General features: G+C 36.7%; 1 protein-coding gene across 1 annotated transcript in view; it reads right to left on the bottom strand.

The window, feature by feature from the left end:
- Positions 1-4,072: 4,072 nt before the first annotated feature.
- The window catches only part of LOC110024838 (sulfite oxidase), a 33,858-nt gene continuing 21,878 nt past the window's right edge, over positions 4,073-16,052 (bottom strand). Inside the window, exons 6-12 of the mRNA XM_020725010.1 lie at positions 13,616-13,734; positions 13,404-13,499; positions 6,390-6,500; positions 6,217-6,318; positions 5,827-5,874; positions 5,360-5,575; positions 4,073-4,403 (exon numbers count right to left, since the gene is read on the bottom strand). Coding sequence (XP_020580669.1) covers positions 4,275-4,403; positions 5,360-5,575; positions 5,827-5,874; positions 6,217-6,318; positions 6,390-6,500; positions 13,404-13,499; positions 13,616-13,734 — 821 coding nt within the window. The 3' untranslated portion in view covers positions 4,073-4,274. The remainder of the gene's footprint in view (positions 4,404-5,359; positions 5,576-5,826; positions 5,875-6,216; positions 6,319-6,389; positions 6,501-13,403; positions 13,500-13,615; positions 13,735-16,052) is intronic.

Genomic DNA, 16,052 nt, shown 5'->3' on the forward strand with positions numbered 1-16,052 from the left:
ACCACCCTTCAGGAAATAACCCATCATCCAACAGTTTATAAATAAGAGGTGAACAAAAATAAGAAAGTGGGATATCCTCTACTTGTTCATTATCATTATTATGGGTTACATGAGAATCTAATTTGTAAAATAAACTGTCATTCTCTTTAGACTACGGTCTAAGAGGTACATAAAATGCCTTGAGATCCTCAATTATGGAAGCATGTGCAGCTGTCAGATCCCTGTGGTGGCCTCGTGGTATCTGGTCAATAGTCAACACTTTGTCCGCCAAAGTCAATTCGGACAGACGAGAGATTATGATCGCTGATGGTGAACATAAAATTTCGTCATCGGACTCATCTGAACTATCACCATGTGCATCTTCAGGTTTGTCTACTTCAAGCGCTTCTTCTGCCTCATAATCTATATCAGAATCAACACATATGATGACCTTAGAGGTCGGCAGAGTAGGAAGCCTTCTGGTTGGCTCATTATGAGTGGGGTATAGAGCCTTTCCTCACGCTTCCCTATCTCTTTCCCATTGACTGGTTGAGGGCTAGGAAGAAAAGGGGCCCATGGACATCCCACGGTACTCAAAGAAGGTAAAGACGCCTTGCCATGAGACACGTAATATTCAGCGTCGTCGTACATGCCGACTTCATTCACAAAAGAAGACTAACATGTTCTTTAGAGCTTTACTCGAATGAACCTGGACTCACGAATACGGGATGGTACATTCGACCCTCTATTAGTGTATTAAATACATGCATGGAGGAGTTTTTCATCGATGGCGTGGAACTTGGCTTCGCTTTTAAACTCTCCAAACTAGAGAGGAAGGGTAATGGACCCAAGGGTCTTTTAGCCCTTCTCATTGAAGTCATTTAACATAATCCTATTGGAGCATAATCGTTGGGTGTTTGATGAAAGTAACTTGAGGCTGCACACGGTAATGATGTTAACAGATACACCAAGATCAACTAATATACGGTTCAAAGGCGTCCCACATATCATAACTGTCACATATAAGAGACGATTGTGGTATGTAGTGCCCAACAATAGGTCGTCCTAAAAAAAAGTGACAGGGGCTATGTCTTGTGGCTTGACCGCCTCCTTCATCCTCCTTCATCCTCTCCTCGGTGTAGTATGCATGGAAGAATTCGAGCTCTAAAAGAGCTTCACCAAAGTCTCCCTCAACCCTGAGGATAAAAGGAGAACATCATAGATGCTCAATGATGTCGACAACCTTTTTAGGTGCGCTGGCACGTTATAATCTACCTTGTTGGTAGGATTTTTAGTTCCTTTGCTTTGGGTCGGAACCTCATGAGGATCATCCACCTCTTGGGTAATTATCTCCTTCCCTTTATCATGAGAGGCAGGCTTAGCTACCCTCGGAGGAAAGGGATTGTCGCTTCGTAAGTGGGCTATCCTCGTTAGGGGACCCAACAAGATCACTCTCAATAGGACACTCAAGCTAGGGCTGTCAAAAAAACTCATTGTTTGCGAACAGTTTGTGTTCGGCTCGTCGGGGAGTTCTTGTTCGATTCGTTCGATAAGCAAACAAGCTGAACATGAATAAATTTTTTGTTTATAAACAAACAAAACACGAACAATCATTTGTTTGATCGTGTTCGAATCGTTATTGTTCGAAATATAAAATAATTTAAAATAATTATATATAAAAATTTATCATATTTTAAAAATAATTATGTACTTTAAAAATTTATCATATTTTAAAAAATTAAATCCTAAAAATTATAATCTGATCTTCAGGTTCGTCTCTTAGTTTATATTAAATTCTATAATTTTGTATTTATTTTCGGGTTCATCCCTTAGCTTAAGTTTTCTTATATTTTTTTTAGATTTATTTAGTTTCTTTGAGTGAAACCTAATTTTTGGTAGTGAAATCTCGCATATTGCCTCTAAATTTGATTTTTTTATAGATGAAATATGATATTATGGTTTTTTTGTGAGTTGTGCTTCCTCTATTTTGCATTTGTGTTGTGATTCATATATGTTTAAGCATTAATTTCATATATGTTTTTTGAAAGATTTATAACAATTTGAACAATTCAAGTAATACAAACAAATTTGTAAAATTTTAAACAATTCAAACAATTTGAATGATTTGAACAATTACTCAAACATTTCAAACATTTCAAACATATTTCAAACAAATCAAACCGAACACGAACAGTAACTTCACGAATAAGTTCAAACACGAGTCTATTTCAAACACACATAATTTCAAACAAACCAAACACAAACACGAGCTCTGTTCATTCATGTTTGGTTCGTTTACACCTCTAACTCAAGCAAAGGCTATATGGAAAGGCCTTGAGAAAGAGGCATCTCACTTGCACCGTTTGACGATTCACTCAAGTCGTCATGAATGTGGTAAGTGTCGTCAAAGGAGGGCAATAGCGGGTATTGCTCTTCTCCTTCATTAAGAGAATTAGTGTCAGACTCGTGAGAGCTAATCATAAACACATAGAACATAGAAGAGTACTCAGAAATGTCTTCTTTTATTGCTTCATAAACAGTACAAACTGCTTCAGCGGAAACAGACTCCTATTCTGAGCTACATTTGCAACATAAAAGTGAGGAAGTACATCAAAAGAAAGTACATCAATAGCACAAGCTGTAGTGGAAGCAACAATGGGAATGGCAAGAACAACTGCAACAACTCCGGCTAATCCTCGTGCAAGAGGCTTCTCCAAGAACAACCATGTAATCTCTATCTCTCTCACTCTGTAGTAGGCTTCAAGCCAATTCATGAAGACATAACAGTCCTCAAGTACATGTCCCAAACACCTAGGGTATTGACAATAGTTGGGGTCTTAGGTCTTCTCTGCCTCATTGGGCTTCTTTAGAATAGGAAGTTGCATGCCCTTCTTAAGAAGATTTTTTAAGATCTTCCCAAAGCAATCTCTCCTAAAAGAGTGTCTTAGGTTTTTTTTTTCTGATCAGAAGCTTGGCCTTTCCACCCACTTCTAAGAAGAGGAGTGAGCTGCTCAACAGACACAATATGTTTCTTCAGCTTGCTATCAATTGTGGTCAATGCTAAGCTCTCTCCGTCCTTCATGAAGGACCAGCGAAAAAGTCTTTTGCCTTTGATTTCATCATTAGATTTGAGAACCAAAGACCCTACGGTATCATGTAGGCTAACTATCTTCTCTATCAAAACTTTTGAAGCTCGTGATAGGAGTAATCTTGAGCAAGACTGAGATTGGCCCCTTGATTTTGCCCATGAGAAGAGAAACAACATACTGCTCCTTAGGGAGCGACTCAGACTTCATACTCAAGTTAAGCCAACAGATAATGAAATATACTTGAGACTCATTATGGATCGTCTGATCTATCTGCACACACGTCCTGACATCTCATTTGCAGTGAGTGTGGTAAGCCACTATATGAATGATCCAATGGTCATATAGATGCAGTGTATCAGATTCTGAGGTATCTAAAGAGTGAACCGGGAATGGGTTGATCTTCAAGATAAATGAATATGTAGACATTGAGAGCTATTAAGATGTTGATTGGTGAGTGTGCAGGTAACAGAAGATCCACCTCAAGATACTACATGTGTGTAGGGGCAACTTGGTCTCCTAAAAGTGCTAAAAATATGTAGTAGCAAGGTTAACAACAGAGGCAAAGCACAGGGACATGGTCTTAGTAGTTACCGAGATGATGTGGCTGAGAGACTTGTTGGTTGAGCTCAAGGTGGATCAAGGAACTCAAATGAAGTTGTGGTGTGACAAGTCAGCAACGAACATTGCCAATAACCCAATGTAACATAATAGAGCCAAATATGTGGAGATTGATAGATTTTTCATCAAGGAAAAGTTGAATAACGGACTATTGGAGCCAAGTCATATAGCCACTAGAGAGCAAGTGGCTAATAGCCTCACTAAAAAATTTAATTCATCAAATTTTTCTATAGATTATGTGACAGAATAAGCTTAGTAGATATCTTTTGCCCATTTTGAGAGGGAGTGTTGAGATCTGTTCGTATTTTGAAGGGTGCAATTGTAAATAGAAAAATATAGAATAAGTCTAAGAATTATTTATAAAAAGATTGCAAGGTTCTATAGAAGCCCAATTCATAAATGAAGGAAATAAGATCTTTACCAAAGCATTCATTTCTTCAAAGAATCCTGGTAATAAGTACAAACAAGCATTAGCCAATATATATATTGATAGATACAACAGACTGAAAACTTTAACGACGCAACTAAATTTATTATAGGCATATATGAGAGAGGAACAGGTGTGTTCTTTCCTTGGCGAAAAAAGCATCAGAGATTGGATTTTACTATGTGTGAGGCTTTTTGCACGCGTACGCGATGCCATGATGTGTTGAGTATTCCCCTCAGGTTCCATATGGCTTCTACAGTCTCTGGTTGAACATTCGCAGCTGTGTCAACCTGTTCATGCCATACAATGGTAAACTTTATAAATACATTAAATCAAAGCAATAAGAATTTCACATGTTCTTTCGTTCAAATGAGCATTAAAGAGTAAGACTGTTAAATTGGCTCAAAAATTAATAATCGTTCCACATTTATAATGCCTTTTGGCTCAATCGGAGATTGGTTCCAAGTCGATTAATAAACAAGGAGCCATTTTTGCTATCTAATTCAAATTGAAGAAATCCTTGAACAAATCGAAATGTATCTGCATGAATATATCAACACATATGTATCTAACACAAACTTTGATTTTTTAGATTTACAGAACTTTATCGATTGGATGAAAATGAATATTTAACTTTTTAAAAGTTAATAATAATGATATTTTTGATATGATATGCAAGATTTAAATTTCACATATATAAAAATCAAAGTATATGTTTTAGATATTTAGATGCATAATAATAGGGAGGTATGCATGTAAATGCCCCAAAAAATTGATAAAAATGAGCTTCAATTGAAATTAACAAGCTGTGCCTAAGTCGAACTAAGGAACAACCCGACCCAAACATGACCCAACTCAATTGGATCAAATACTCCGACGAGAGCCAATGTCAAATCACTCGAAATCGGACCATTAATAGCCCTATCATGGACATCAATATTTAGTAAAGAGAACAAAAATAACAAGATTAGCATAAATAACACTCAATTCCTATGTATTTACATATCTAACACCTTAACTTTAATTTTTACATACCACGTCTAACCTATGCAGCAAAAGCTGTATTTTAAGTTAAATGGTGATATTTTTTATGTGATATAAAATATTTGGGTGGTATAAATGTAAAAAAAGCAAAGTTTCAGTAGATATGTAAATACAAAGGAATTGGGTGGTATGCATGTTAATGCCCCAAAAATATAATAACAAGCAGAAGTAAATGTGTATGAAAGTATAAGTTTGTTCATACCGCTTTAGCAATGACCTCAGCATTCTCCGGAGCATCGACGACAGCTTTGAATAAAACCCAGGCCCATTTGTCAGCGTAGTGATCATCATCAGCAACATAGGATGTATCCTTCTGATACCTCTGAGCCTCAATCCAATTCATGCCTCCATCAACAGATATGTCCACTCGTTCAATACCACGCCCGCCACCTGAAACTGCATATCCAGCGACAGTGATCTGCAACGAAACAATTCATTGGACAAGTTTTAGATCGTAATTTGTAAACCTCTGTTGATTATATCAATTTTATATGGTTGATTAGAATTAATTTTTCAATGAATTTAAAAAAATGGTATTTTTATGGCATTTGATTTTTATTTTCTTTTTTAGATATTTTGGGTGTGGATTACATCCAACCTAAAAGTGGAAAGCTAGTTTCATTGTTTTATAAAACATCCTTTGCATTTACAATAAAATATACTACTAACCTTTCCTTGATTGATTACATTAGCATCCTCCAATGAACAAATAGCACACTGCAAAACAAAAAAAATTTTGAACATTAAACTAATGGAATGCTTATATTACAAAAATTACATACAAGTGAAAAATAAAATCCCACTTCAAACCAGGAATATATCATCATAATTAGCATATCCAATTTATGACCATTCTTTCTTTTTGAATACCACAGTCTAGATGAGTCAAGGTCACAAATTTTCACGCACTGGAAGTAAGAATCCAAGATGACTAATCACAATTTGACTGGACCAAAGTTCGTATGCTATGTAATCACTTTGAAGTGATTCCAGTCAAAAGAGTAAATATGAAAAAAAAAGCTTTCTTAAATGAGATAAATTTGTTTAAAATGAACATACCTGGACAGGGAAATCCATCTGTGGTCTCCTGGTAGACCAGTCGATGTTGTCCCAATCAACAGAAGGGGGAAACATTTTGTAATCCTTTTGCATGAAAAACCCCTGAGATAAAAGAAGAACGAGATTAATAGCTAGCTGAGTAGTAAGCAAGAAGGAGAAGGAACAAGTTAGACCTGGCATTCATCTTTGATTATGTTGATTCTGTCCAACCATTTAACAGAGCGAGCACCAATAACGCCGGGAACAATCACGCGTAATGGATACCCATGGTCGCGATTGAGGACCTTTACAAAGAAGAAAATGTTCACCCACAGACCATTGATTGGGTTGATGTGAGAAAAGAAGGTTTTCATAAGTTAGTTACATGATGGTATGCCATGCACTTAGAGAGAGAGATAGAGGGAGAGAGAGAGCGAAAAATTCAAATTCATAGGTTACAAAAGATAATTTCTGCCGAATATATTATAATGATAAGAGGCAAAAATTGCTTTCATACCCTACTTTAAGAGAGAGATGTCTGGATGAGGTTCACATATCCTACAAGCAAATTTATTTTTCCTTTCTTGGATTCAAGTGATTTTCAGATAAGCAATTCTAACCAAAACTGATAAAGGCACTCATTTCAACAATAGGTTCAACGTTTTAAAGGCTCCGCACGGCTATTTTAAGGGGGGAAATATTATCCGTCTCCAAGACAAAAAAGCTCGATTTCCGAAAGCAGATCACAGATCCTGTTGTAGAGAATACTTAATAAACTCCACCAAAACAAGAAACCAAACATACTCATATTTGATAAAATTCGATGCAACTAATCTGTACTGTACTTTTACTCAAAGCACTTGTCCATTTATGAGTTGCAATCATCATTTAATCAATTCCATTGGTCATTACAATTGGTAAGTTTGTAATTTCAAGAATCGTAAAATTACCTTGCGTATAAGGAAATGATGGGAATTAAATGAAATTAACAAATATAATAAATTGAATTATTACATTTTCAAAATATTAGAAATATTTTTTCTGCCACATATTATTCCATATTTATAGGATTTATTTGCTCATTTAATTTAAATTTATTTAAGAGAATATTTAATATTTAATTTAAAATTTTCAACATAAAAAAGGTAGCTGAAATACATCTCAATATCATATCAATATCATTTCATATATATACAACATCCACATGAGTGCCGTCTAAAAATTGTGTCGATTAAGACAAATCAATATCAATATCATTTTTCATATACGTGCATGAGTACCTTAGTGTTCCTCCGCTAGTACTATAAGCATCAAGGGATGACTATAATAGTCAATCATGCACAATCAATCATTCAATAAAAACATCACATTTTAAAAAAATATTCATTGTATAGCAGTCAAATCATTCAATGATGATATAGATACATCATTCCTACAATATGAACAAAAAATTCAATAAAATTAAAATCATGAATTTGCAATAATTTTAATATAACTAATGATAGTCCCAATAAATGTAATTGATCTAGAAGAAGCAAAATATCACTATAGTATAAGAACATGAGTACTCACCCTCATGTCGATTAATTTGCTATTGGTCTTGACATCGAGGCTTCTAAAATCGAAAGCCTAACACAAACACGAAATTAAATTAATTTATTATTTTAATAAACTAGTACTTTATTAAATTTACTTTATCTAATCCGGTCTACTTTATCTTAAATGCATGTGTCTCTCTCTCTCTATATCCACACACACACACACACACACACACACACACACACACACACAGAACTTTGACTGCGCCCCCCGCACGATTTTTCTTCAACGCTCGGCTAGAGTACGCATGCAAGGAAGCTCCTCCTCCATCTTCCTCTTCGATTCAACTCAATTTGACACAATAGCATCATTCTCTGTTGCAGAGCTCGGCTTTAGCTCTCTCGCACGAGCCTTCTTCCTCTCGCTTCCTCTTACTCTGCATGGTATCGACGTTGTCTCCTCCTCCGCTCGCAGAGACGCCACCTCTGCCCTAACCCTCGCATCGTTCTCCTCTCCTTTGCACGTCGCTCGACCACCAGGTAAGTTAGTCTATGATTTATATAAGTGTAATCACCTCCTAAACTTACACCTGTCGTTTTCGCTTCCCTTAGTTCGTTTTCTCTGACCCAATGTTTCTCCTACTGTTCTTCACTTCGCCTCCCCTGTAACCGAAACGGGACCATTACAGGTATGACAAGAAAAAAAACAAACCTAAGCTAGATGTACCTTTTAAATAGTGGAGAATTTAGTGGACAGCTTGGAGGTGGTGCTCATAGGGGTCAAACATGAATTAACTCACAATATCAACTGCGTGGCATATGTCGGGACGAGTATAGGCGAGGTAGATGAGTTTTCCAACAAGGCGCTGATAACGAGTCTTGCTGATAGACACAACATTGGGAATGTTAAAAAATTATTCATTAGAATCCATAGGAATGGCCACAGAATGTTGTTCTCTGTCAAGAAATCAATCACATATTTGCATTGAGACAGATAAATCCACCGAGAAGACCGAGCCACTTCTATGCCTAAGAAGTACCAGAGAGATCCATAGTCCTTCATTTTAAAGGACGGAGCAAGAATGTCTTTTAAGCAATTCAATGTTGTGAGATCGTTACCAATAAGAAAATTATCGTCAACATAGACAATAAAGATAGATACCTGGTCATTGGAGAAATGTCAAAAGAAGAGGGTGCGATCTGATTGAGCCCGAGTAAGATCATGGCCCACAACCACCTTTGTGAACTTACCAAACAATGCCCTTGGGGATTGCTATAGATCATAGAGAAACTTTTGTAGCATTTACACTTGTCCTCTAGATGTAGTAGAGTTAAAGCCAGGAGGGAGAGACATGTACACTTCTTCTGTACACTCTCCATTCAAGAATGCATTCTTAACATCTAGTTGGAATAAAGATCAATTCAGATTCATCGCAAGTGATAACAGGATCCGAATAGTGTTTAATTTAGCCACTGGAGCAAATGTCTTCTTATAGCAACTATGTAGATCAGTGAGTACCTCTTAGTGACTAATCGTATTTTTTGCATTCAAAGGACCCGTCAAAATTGAAATTGGTGCTGAAAATCCATCATTACCCTACAGCTTTCTTATCATGAGAAAAGTCCACAACATCTTACATATAGTTCTACTGAAGGGCATCCATTACTATCGTTTTCCAAGCTGGATTAGCAAGAACAACCTCAATAATAGCTGGGACCTGATGGTCTGTCAGGGTAATAACAAATGCTCTGTAGGTCGGCAATAAACTGCGAAAAGAGACATATTTTGTCATAGAATAGAGTGAGCATATATGATTGCGTACCTTAATCAGAGAACTCACCTCCCATTTGGATGATGAATTGTGTTGAGGATGTCGCCAGGAGTGGAGTCAAGGTTCTGTAAGGAGGTAGTAGACTCTAGAGCAAGAGCATTGGGACGGATGCACCAAGTGTATACACAGATAGTGGGAGGAGGAGATGGTGCACTCAACGGAGCAGGGGACTCAATGGCAGGAATAATGAGGGAACATCCATAGGAGTAGAATAAGGGATAGTGTCTAAGAACTTAAGCTCCCCATCACTTTAGGCTGAGCTAGGAAAATAAGGAACAGTTTCAAAGAAGAAGACATCAACACTCACAAAGAATTTGTTTGTGGTATGATCAAGTAATTGATGCCCCTTTTGAGTGGCAAAGTACCCTAGGAAGAAACATTTTATGGATCTAGGATCAAGTTTACTCCGAGTAAGGACAGTGTTCTGAACAAAGACAGTGCACCCAAAAATCTTGAGATCTAATGTGGAGAAAACCTGATTGGCAAGGAAGCATAGCATCAGGGCTACTAAGGGTTTGAAATTTGAAATTTTAGAAGGGACTTTATTTATGAGATAGGTGAGAGTCAAAATGACATCATTCCAAAACCGTTTCGGGACATTAGATCGAAACATAATAGAATAAGCGACGTTGAGGAGGTGAAGTTTTTTCTCTCAACAACTTTATTTTGTTGAGGAGTGTTCGTACATGAGCTATGGTGGATGATGTTCTTACTCACCAAGAATTCAACCAAAATAGAGTTGAAAATTTCACTATCATTGCCAGTCTAAAGGACTTGAATTGGAGTTTTGAATTGAATTAAAATGAAGGTGTAGAAGTTTTAGAAGCTGACAGTAACCTCCGATTTGTCTTTTGGAATGTAGACCCACGTCGTTCGAGTGTAGTAATCAATCAAGCTCATGAACCACCCTTTATTGGTGCAGCTGGAAGTGCGAGAGGGTCCCCATATGTTACTATAAATGAGAGAGAAAGGAGTGGAAGGTGTGCAAGTGTGGGGTGGGTAATGGACCTGTTGATGTTTGACTAAAAAATATGTTACTATAAATGAGAGAGAAAGAAGTGGAAGGTGTGCAAGTGTAGGGTGGGTAATGGACCTGTTGATGTTTGACTAAAAACATGTTTCACAGTTGAAATTAGAGACTTTTGTTAGAAAATATCCAAGGATACAAATTTTTTAAATATTAGAACTAGGATTACCTAAACAACAATGAAACAACATGATGAGACAATCAATGACTTAAGATAAATTATAATGCTTGAGTGATGTGTCCTCACTCTCCATGCCATTCTCTTGGAAGTAATAGAGTTTAGCTACCATCTTAGTAGTTCTAGTCATCGAACCCGAACAACGATTCTGAAAAATATAATCAGCAAAAGAGAAATTAGCCACCCAATAAATATCATTTGTCAACTTGCTGACAGATAACAAGTTACATTGCAAAAAAGAAACATGTAAAACAGACTCCAGAGTCAGACCGCTCGTTAGTATAACTGACTCTTTACCAGTAATGGAACTACAAGAGCCGTCGAAGCTTGTGAGCACAATTCTTGTAGTATCTTTCCAAGAGCACAGATAGTAAGTTAAGAAAGCTTGTGAGCATCCAGTCATGTGATCCGTGGCACTTGAATCAATAATCCACGAACTAGAGGAGAAAAGAACTGTGAAAACCATAGGAAGATTACTTTGTCAAACGTGGGAGGTCAACGAACCTGCAGAGAATTGATTGGCTCCAAGTAGCTTGATCAATTGCTCCATCTGATTTCTCAGGAATTCGAAGTATTACGGGATGTTCCGGGTAGAAGTTGGTTGAACTGAGGTAAATTCAGATGTTGCCTTGAGGCCCTTAGTGACAGAAAATTTGGCTGAATCTTTTTATGTCGGTTTATCACAAAGTTTCCAACACTTGTCCCGAGTGTGGTGGGGTTTGTAAGAGTAACCAAGTGGAGTGACCGGTCCAAGGTGGCATGGACTTGGGTTAAGCACGATTAGAAATGATTCTGACTAAGTCAAAAGAAATGTGGCTAAGATTCTGAGACATTGATGGGTTTGTAACTCATCGGCTGACAGATAATTGTTGGAAGGCTGCAAGAAAGCTGCACAAAAGATGCGAGTAAGCTACAGAAAAAATGCAGGGAGGTTGCAAGAAGGAAGCAGAAAAGATGCATGAAAGCTGCAGGGATGTTGTAACTTTGACGTGAAAACTTCCTTACCGAACACTCTATTGATCAGAGCACTCCAAGTCTTTAGAGGAGATCGCTTCAGTTACACCATCATCACAGCCTCAGAAGAAAAGGGCGAGAACACTTGATGGTCAAGTTGCTGTTGAGGAGAAGGGCAGGAAAATTTGTCCCATCATGGAGGAAACCGGTGGCTGTAGAAGAAGGTTGGAGGAGGTCGACGGTTGTAAGAGCAGCCAGAAGGGTCGGGGGTGGGGGCTCCCCGCAGGAAGAATGGCGGCTATTGCAGAGGCATTCGGTGGTTGGGTCTAGGGTTGGATAGAACCTTGCTCTGATATCATGTTGAATTTTAAAATAAAGCAACATAATATTATTGATAGGATGAGGGGTATTTAAACTCAATTATAATAACACTAATAAAGAAATAAATAAAACAGAATAAAACAACTAGGAAAAAAATAAAACGGAATAAAGCAAATAAGAAAAATAATAAATAACAATGGCTAGGGATTGTCATTATAAATCTAATAGAAACATTAACAATATAACAACAACAACAAAGTCTTAATCCCACTACGTGGGGTGAGCTACATGAATCCTTTTTCTCCAGTGCATCCTATTTAGTGTCATATTTTCATTTAATTCTACTAAATTAATATCATTTTTTATACAATAAGCCCAAGTCTTCCTAAGTCTATCTCTGCCTTTCTTAACATAAGTCGGTCGAATCTCATCTACTCTCCTAATCAGATCATCAGACGGTCGACGTTTAATGTGACCAAAGCATCTAAGACGACTCTCTCTAATTTTGTCTCTCACTGGAGCTACACCAACCCTATCACGGATATATTCATTTCTCACTTTGTCTCTAAGTGTAAAGGCACTCATCGACCCAATCATTCTCATCTCAACAACACTTAACTTAGTATTATGCTTCTATTATAAAGGCCAACATTCAGCGTCATTGAGCATTGCACGTCTCACCACCATCTTATAAAATTTTCCTTTCAGTCTAAGCAGAACTTTTCTATCACACAAAAGCCTAAAGCATTCCTCCACTTCAACCAACAAATTTGAATTCTACTATAAACATCCTCATGTATATCATCATCACTTTGAACAATAGACCCGAAATATCTAAATCGTTCCCACCTTTTATTAATTTGATCACCCAAAGTTACACTCCTGTCACTATAGCTACTACTACTAAAATTACATACATGTATTCAGTTTTAGTTCTACTCAAATGAATGCCTTTAGACTACAATGTAGACTCCAAAATTCAAGTTTTTCCTGGATTTTTTCTCTCGTCTTATCTACGAGAAGGATATCATCAGCAAAAAGCATACACCAAGGTACATCCTCCTATAAATGTCAAATAAGACCATCTATAACTAAAACAAAAAGATATGAGCTTAATGCCGATCACTGATGTAATCCAACAAAAATAGAAACCTTACCAATATTGAAACAAAAACTGCAAGATCAAGGAGAAGGAAATTGTGACTTCAGGGAACATATTCTTCTATACGTAACAATTTTTAACGAAAAAATTCACACAAAGTAATCGACTAAATTTCTCTGCATAAAATATATTTCAACTCCATAGAAAATTTAGTTTCCTAAATTAAGATGGTTTTATGAAATTCAACATAAAGTACCTCGCCATTCATTTCATATGCAAGTAAAACATCAGCTCCAGGATTTGTTGCCAGCCTTAAAGGAATTGATGCCTTGTAAGGGCCACCTTTCTCTTCCTGATAAAAAATACATTAAAAAAAAAATGTTAGAACAGAAGTTAACCACCCTCTCATTTCCTCTATCAAGAAAGGAAAAATTGAGGTTCTAAATTACCAAAGTAAGGAATACTCACTTTACACTTGTCAACACTTGTGAACTCTACATGCTTCCCACCTAATGATGAAATGGCAGATAACTTGGGTATACCAATAATCTCAAGTACATCGCACAATTTTGCTCCTCCCCAGGTTGCTATATAACGAAAACAAAAATTTTGAGAAAACATGTAACAAAAAGAGAATAAATAATCCTAACTTTCACAAAATCAGGAAAATTGTCAGGACATAAAACCAAAAATGAAGGGAAAATCCTAAGTTTCATCATCATTAGCATTTTACCAATTATTTAGAATGCGCGAATTTTTGCTTTTTGCAAAAATTGTTAAGTGATTCCAGAAGAAGTTTGATTATTTTGCAATATAGAATAGTACTTATATATGCATATCATGGCAGAAAAAGAAATCAATCAAAAAAATTACTACACTAAAATAAGATGATGCTTTGAAATGTGAAAACTGTTAATATTTCGAGATAGATTTTAAAATAAACAAATTAAAATTCTTTAGTTCAGCTAAGCTGAATGTGAAATAAGATGGCTAGTTCAACAAAGAAGATTGCTCTTTAAGATTTATGAGATTCTAAGAATAGATCTTACATTAATGTGGAGATTCAGTGGTGAAATGAGGAGTTATAAAATGTTAAAGAGAAAAAAAACGTGTGTTTAAAATGAGAAACATCGCGATTATAATAATGCTAGAACTCTTCAAAAGAGTATGGTGAACAAACCAAAAGCAATAATTTTGATTATTTACAGAACATCTTTGTTGGTAAGGAGTAAACGTTAGAACTCTTGCAAAGAGTGGTTGTTGCGTGATTAAAGACTTTTCCATTATTGTAAAGTTATATCTATAATCAACATACAACCTCATATCAATCTGCTGGCTTGCAAAGATGCTTATATAGTATATTCAAAATGAATATATATATATATATATATATATATCTGTGTGCGCGCGCGCGCGAGCCGCGAACTTAGATTAGTTGGTCGAGCATTTGTTTGTTGGTTGTAAGTCCCCTTTTATCTGAGGTTTGATTCCTCCTGAGTGTAGGGTCGGGTACTCGAATTATAGGCGTATGAGGGATGGTTGGGGCTCGTATTTGCCCACTAAAAAAACACAAATTGTTCAAAAACTAGAAAAAAACAGAAAAATACATTAAATACTTAAATAAAAAACCTAACAGTGTCGAAATACATAGTATCAGGTGGCTAGAGAACGACCCAATTTGATCTTATCTCTGCCTCTAGTTCTAGGAAAGGAGCAAGCTAGTAAGCTGGTAAGATGATTGCCATTGCCAGAAGTAACCAATGTATCATCCAATATATTCCCGAGCTGGAGTCTGCCTCTATTCTTCTTCCTCCTGGAATAGACCTGTCATTCCTCTTCCGAAGAATCAATCTGATGGGGAGGTAGAGCTGAAGAAGAAGGAATATCAACCATAGTACCCACAATAGGTTCTAGCATATGTTTAGTATGAGTTGCCTCTACACCGGATACTTCCTGAAGAAGTGGAGCTGCGAGGCTCTCCTGATTATGAGTTTGAACACTTTCATTTGTAGGTAATAGTCCATCAGTATTATTTTTTTATGGGCTTTTGAAGGTGTCAATATCACATCCCTCTCAGTAACAGTAACAACAGTGTCATGAGGGGGGGTCCTCAGGAGCAACAGACACCACCTGTCTGGTAGTATCCTCTCCAAGTGGAACTAAAGTGTCCAGAGCAGTGGGGTTAGACCCATCCTTATTCACTTGAACCTTAGTTTTCAAATTAGGATAGAGTTTGTAGCATTTATCAAGGATATGACCAAACATCTTACAGTGGGTAAAATATGGGGGTCTGTGTTACAAGACGATTTGTTGTCAATATCCATTGTGAGTTGTGTCGACCCAGGAGCCAGACTTCAGTAACATCCGGTAAAGTAATATCTAAAGTAATATCCCTTCCCACAAGTATTATGACCACCAAGGGTCTAGTTAGGTTGAAAGTAGACAAATCTAGTTTCAATGGATCCCCTAGGATGACCCCAATAGAGTAGAGAACCTGATAGTGAAAAAAATGGAGCTTGAGACAAGGTAAACTAAACCATATCGGTACAGTGGAAGTTTCATGATTTGGGTCGAAATCAGGAGACCACTTGAGTAACTTCATAGCTTTTCCTGCGATATGAAGATATTTCTTAGAGAAAATTCTGGTGTAGTCTTCGGTCATTGTTAGTTGAATCAATACATGTCTCTCATTCATAAGTCTCACATTCCACTTGTCTATTGGCTTAAGATCATCTACGTTCTTTCCAATAACCTCCATAGGTGGGTGTCCCCACTGAAATTTTCCAATGAGAGCAAACTTGAATTTTTCTGTCATGGTAGAAATTTTCGAGTTAGAGAAAAAATTTTAGTGTCCCCACTAAGCTCTTTCTGAAAATATATATATATATATATGTATGTATATATA

Source organism: Phalaenopsis equestris, unplaced genomic scaffold (genome assembly GCF_001263595.1).
Source record: "Phalaenopsis equestris unplaced genomic scaffold, ASM126359v1 Scaffold000276, whole genome shotgun sequence".
In the NCBI taxonomy this organism is placed as follows: domain Eukaryota; kingdom Viridiplantae; phylum Streptophyta; class Magnoliopsida; order Asparagales; family Orchidaceae; genus Phalaenopsis; species Phalaenopsis equestris.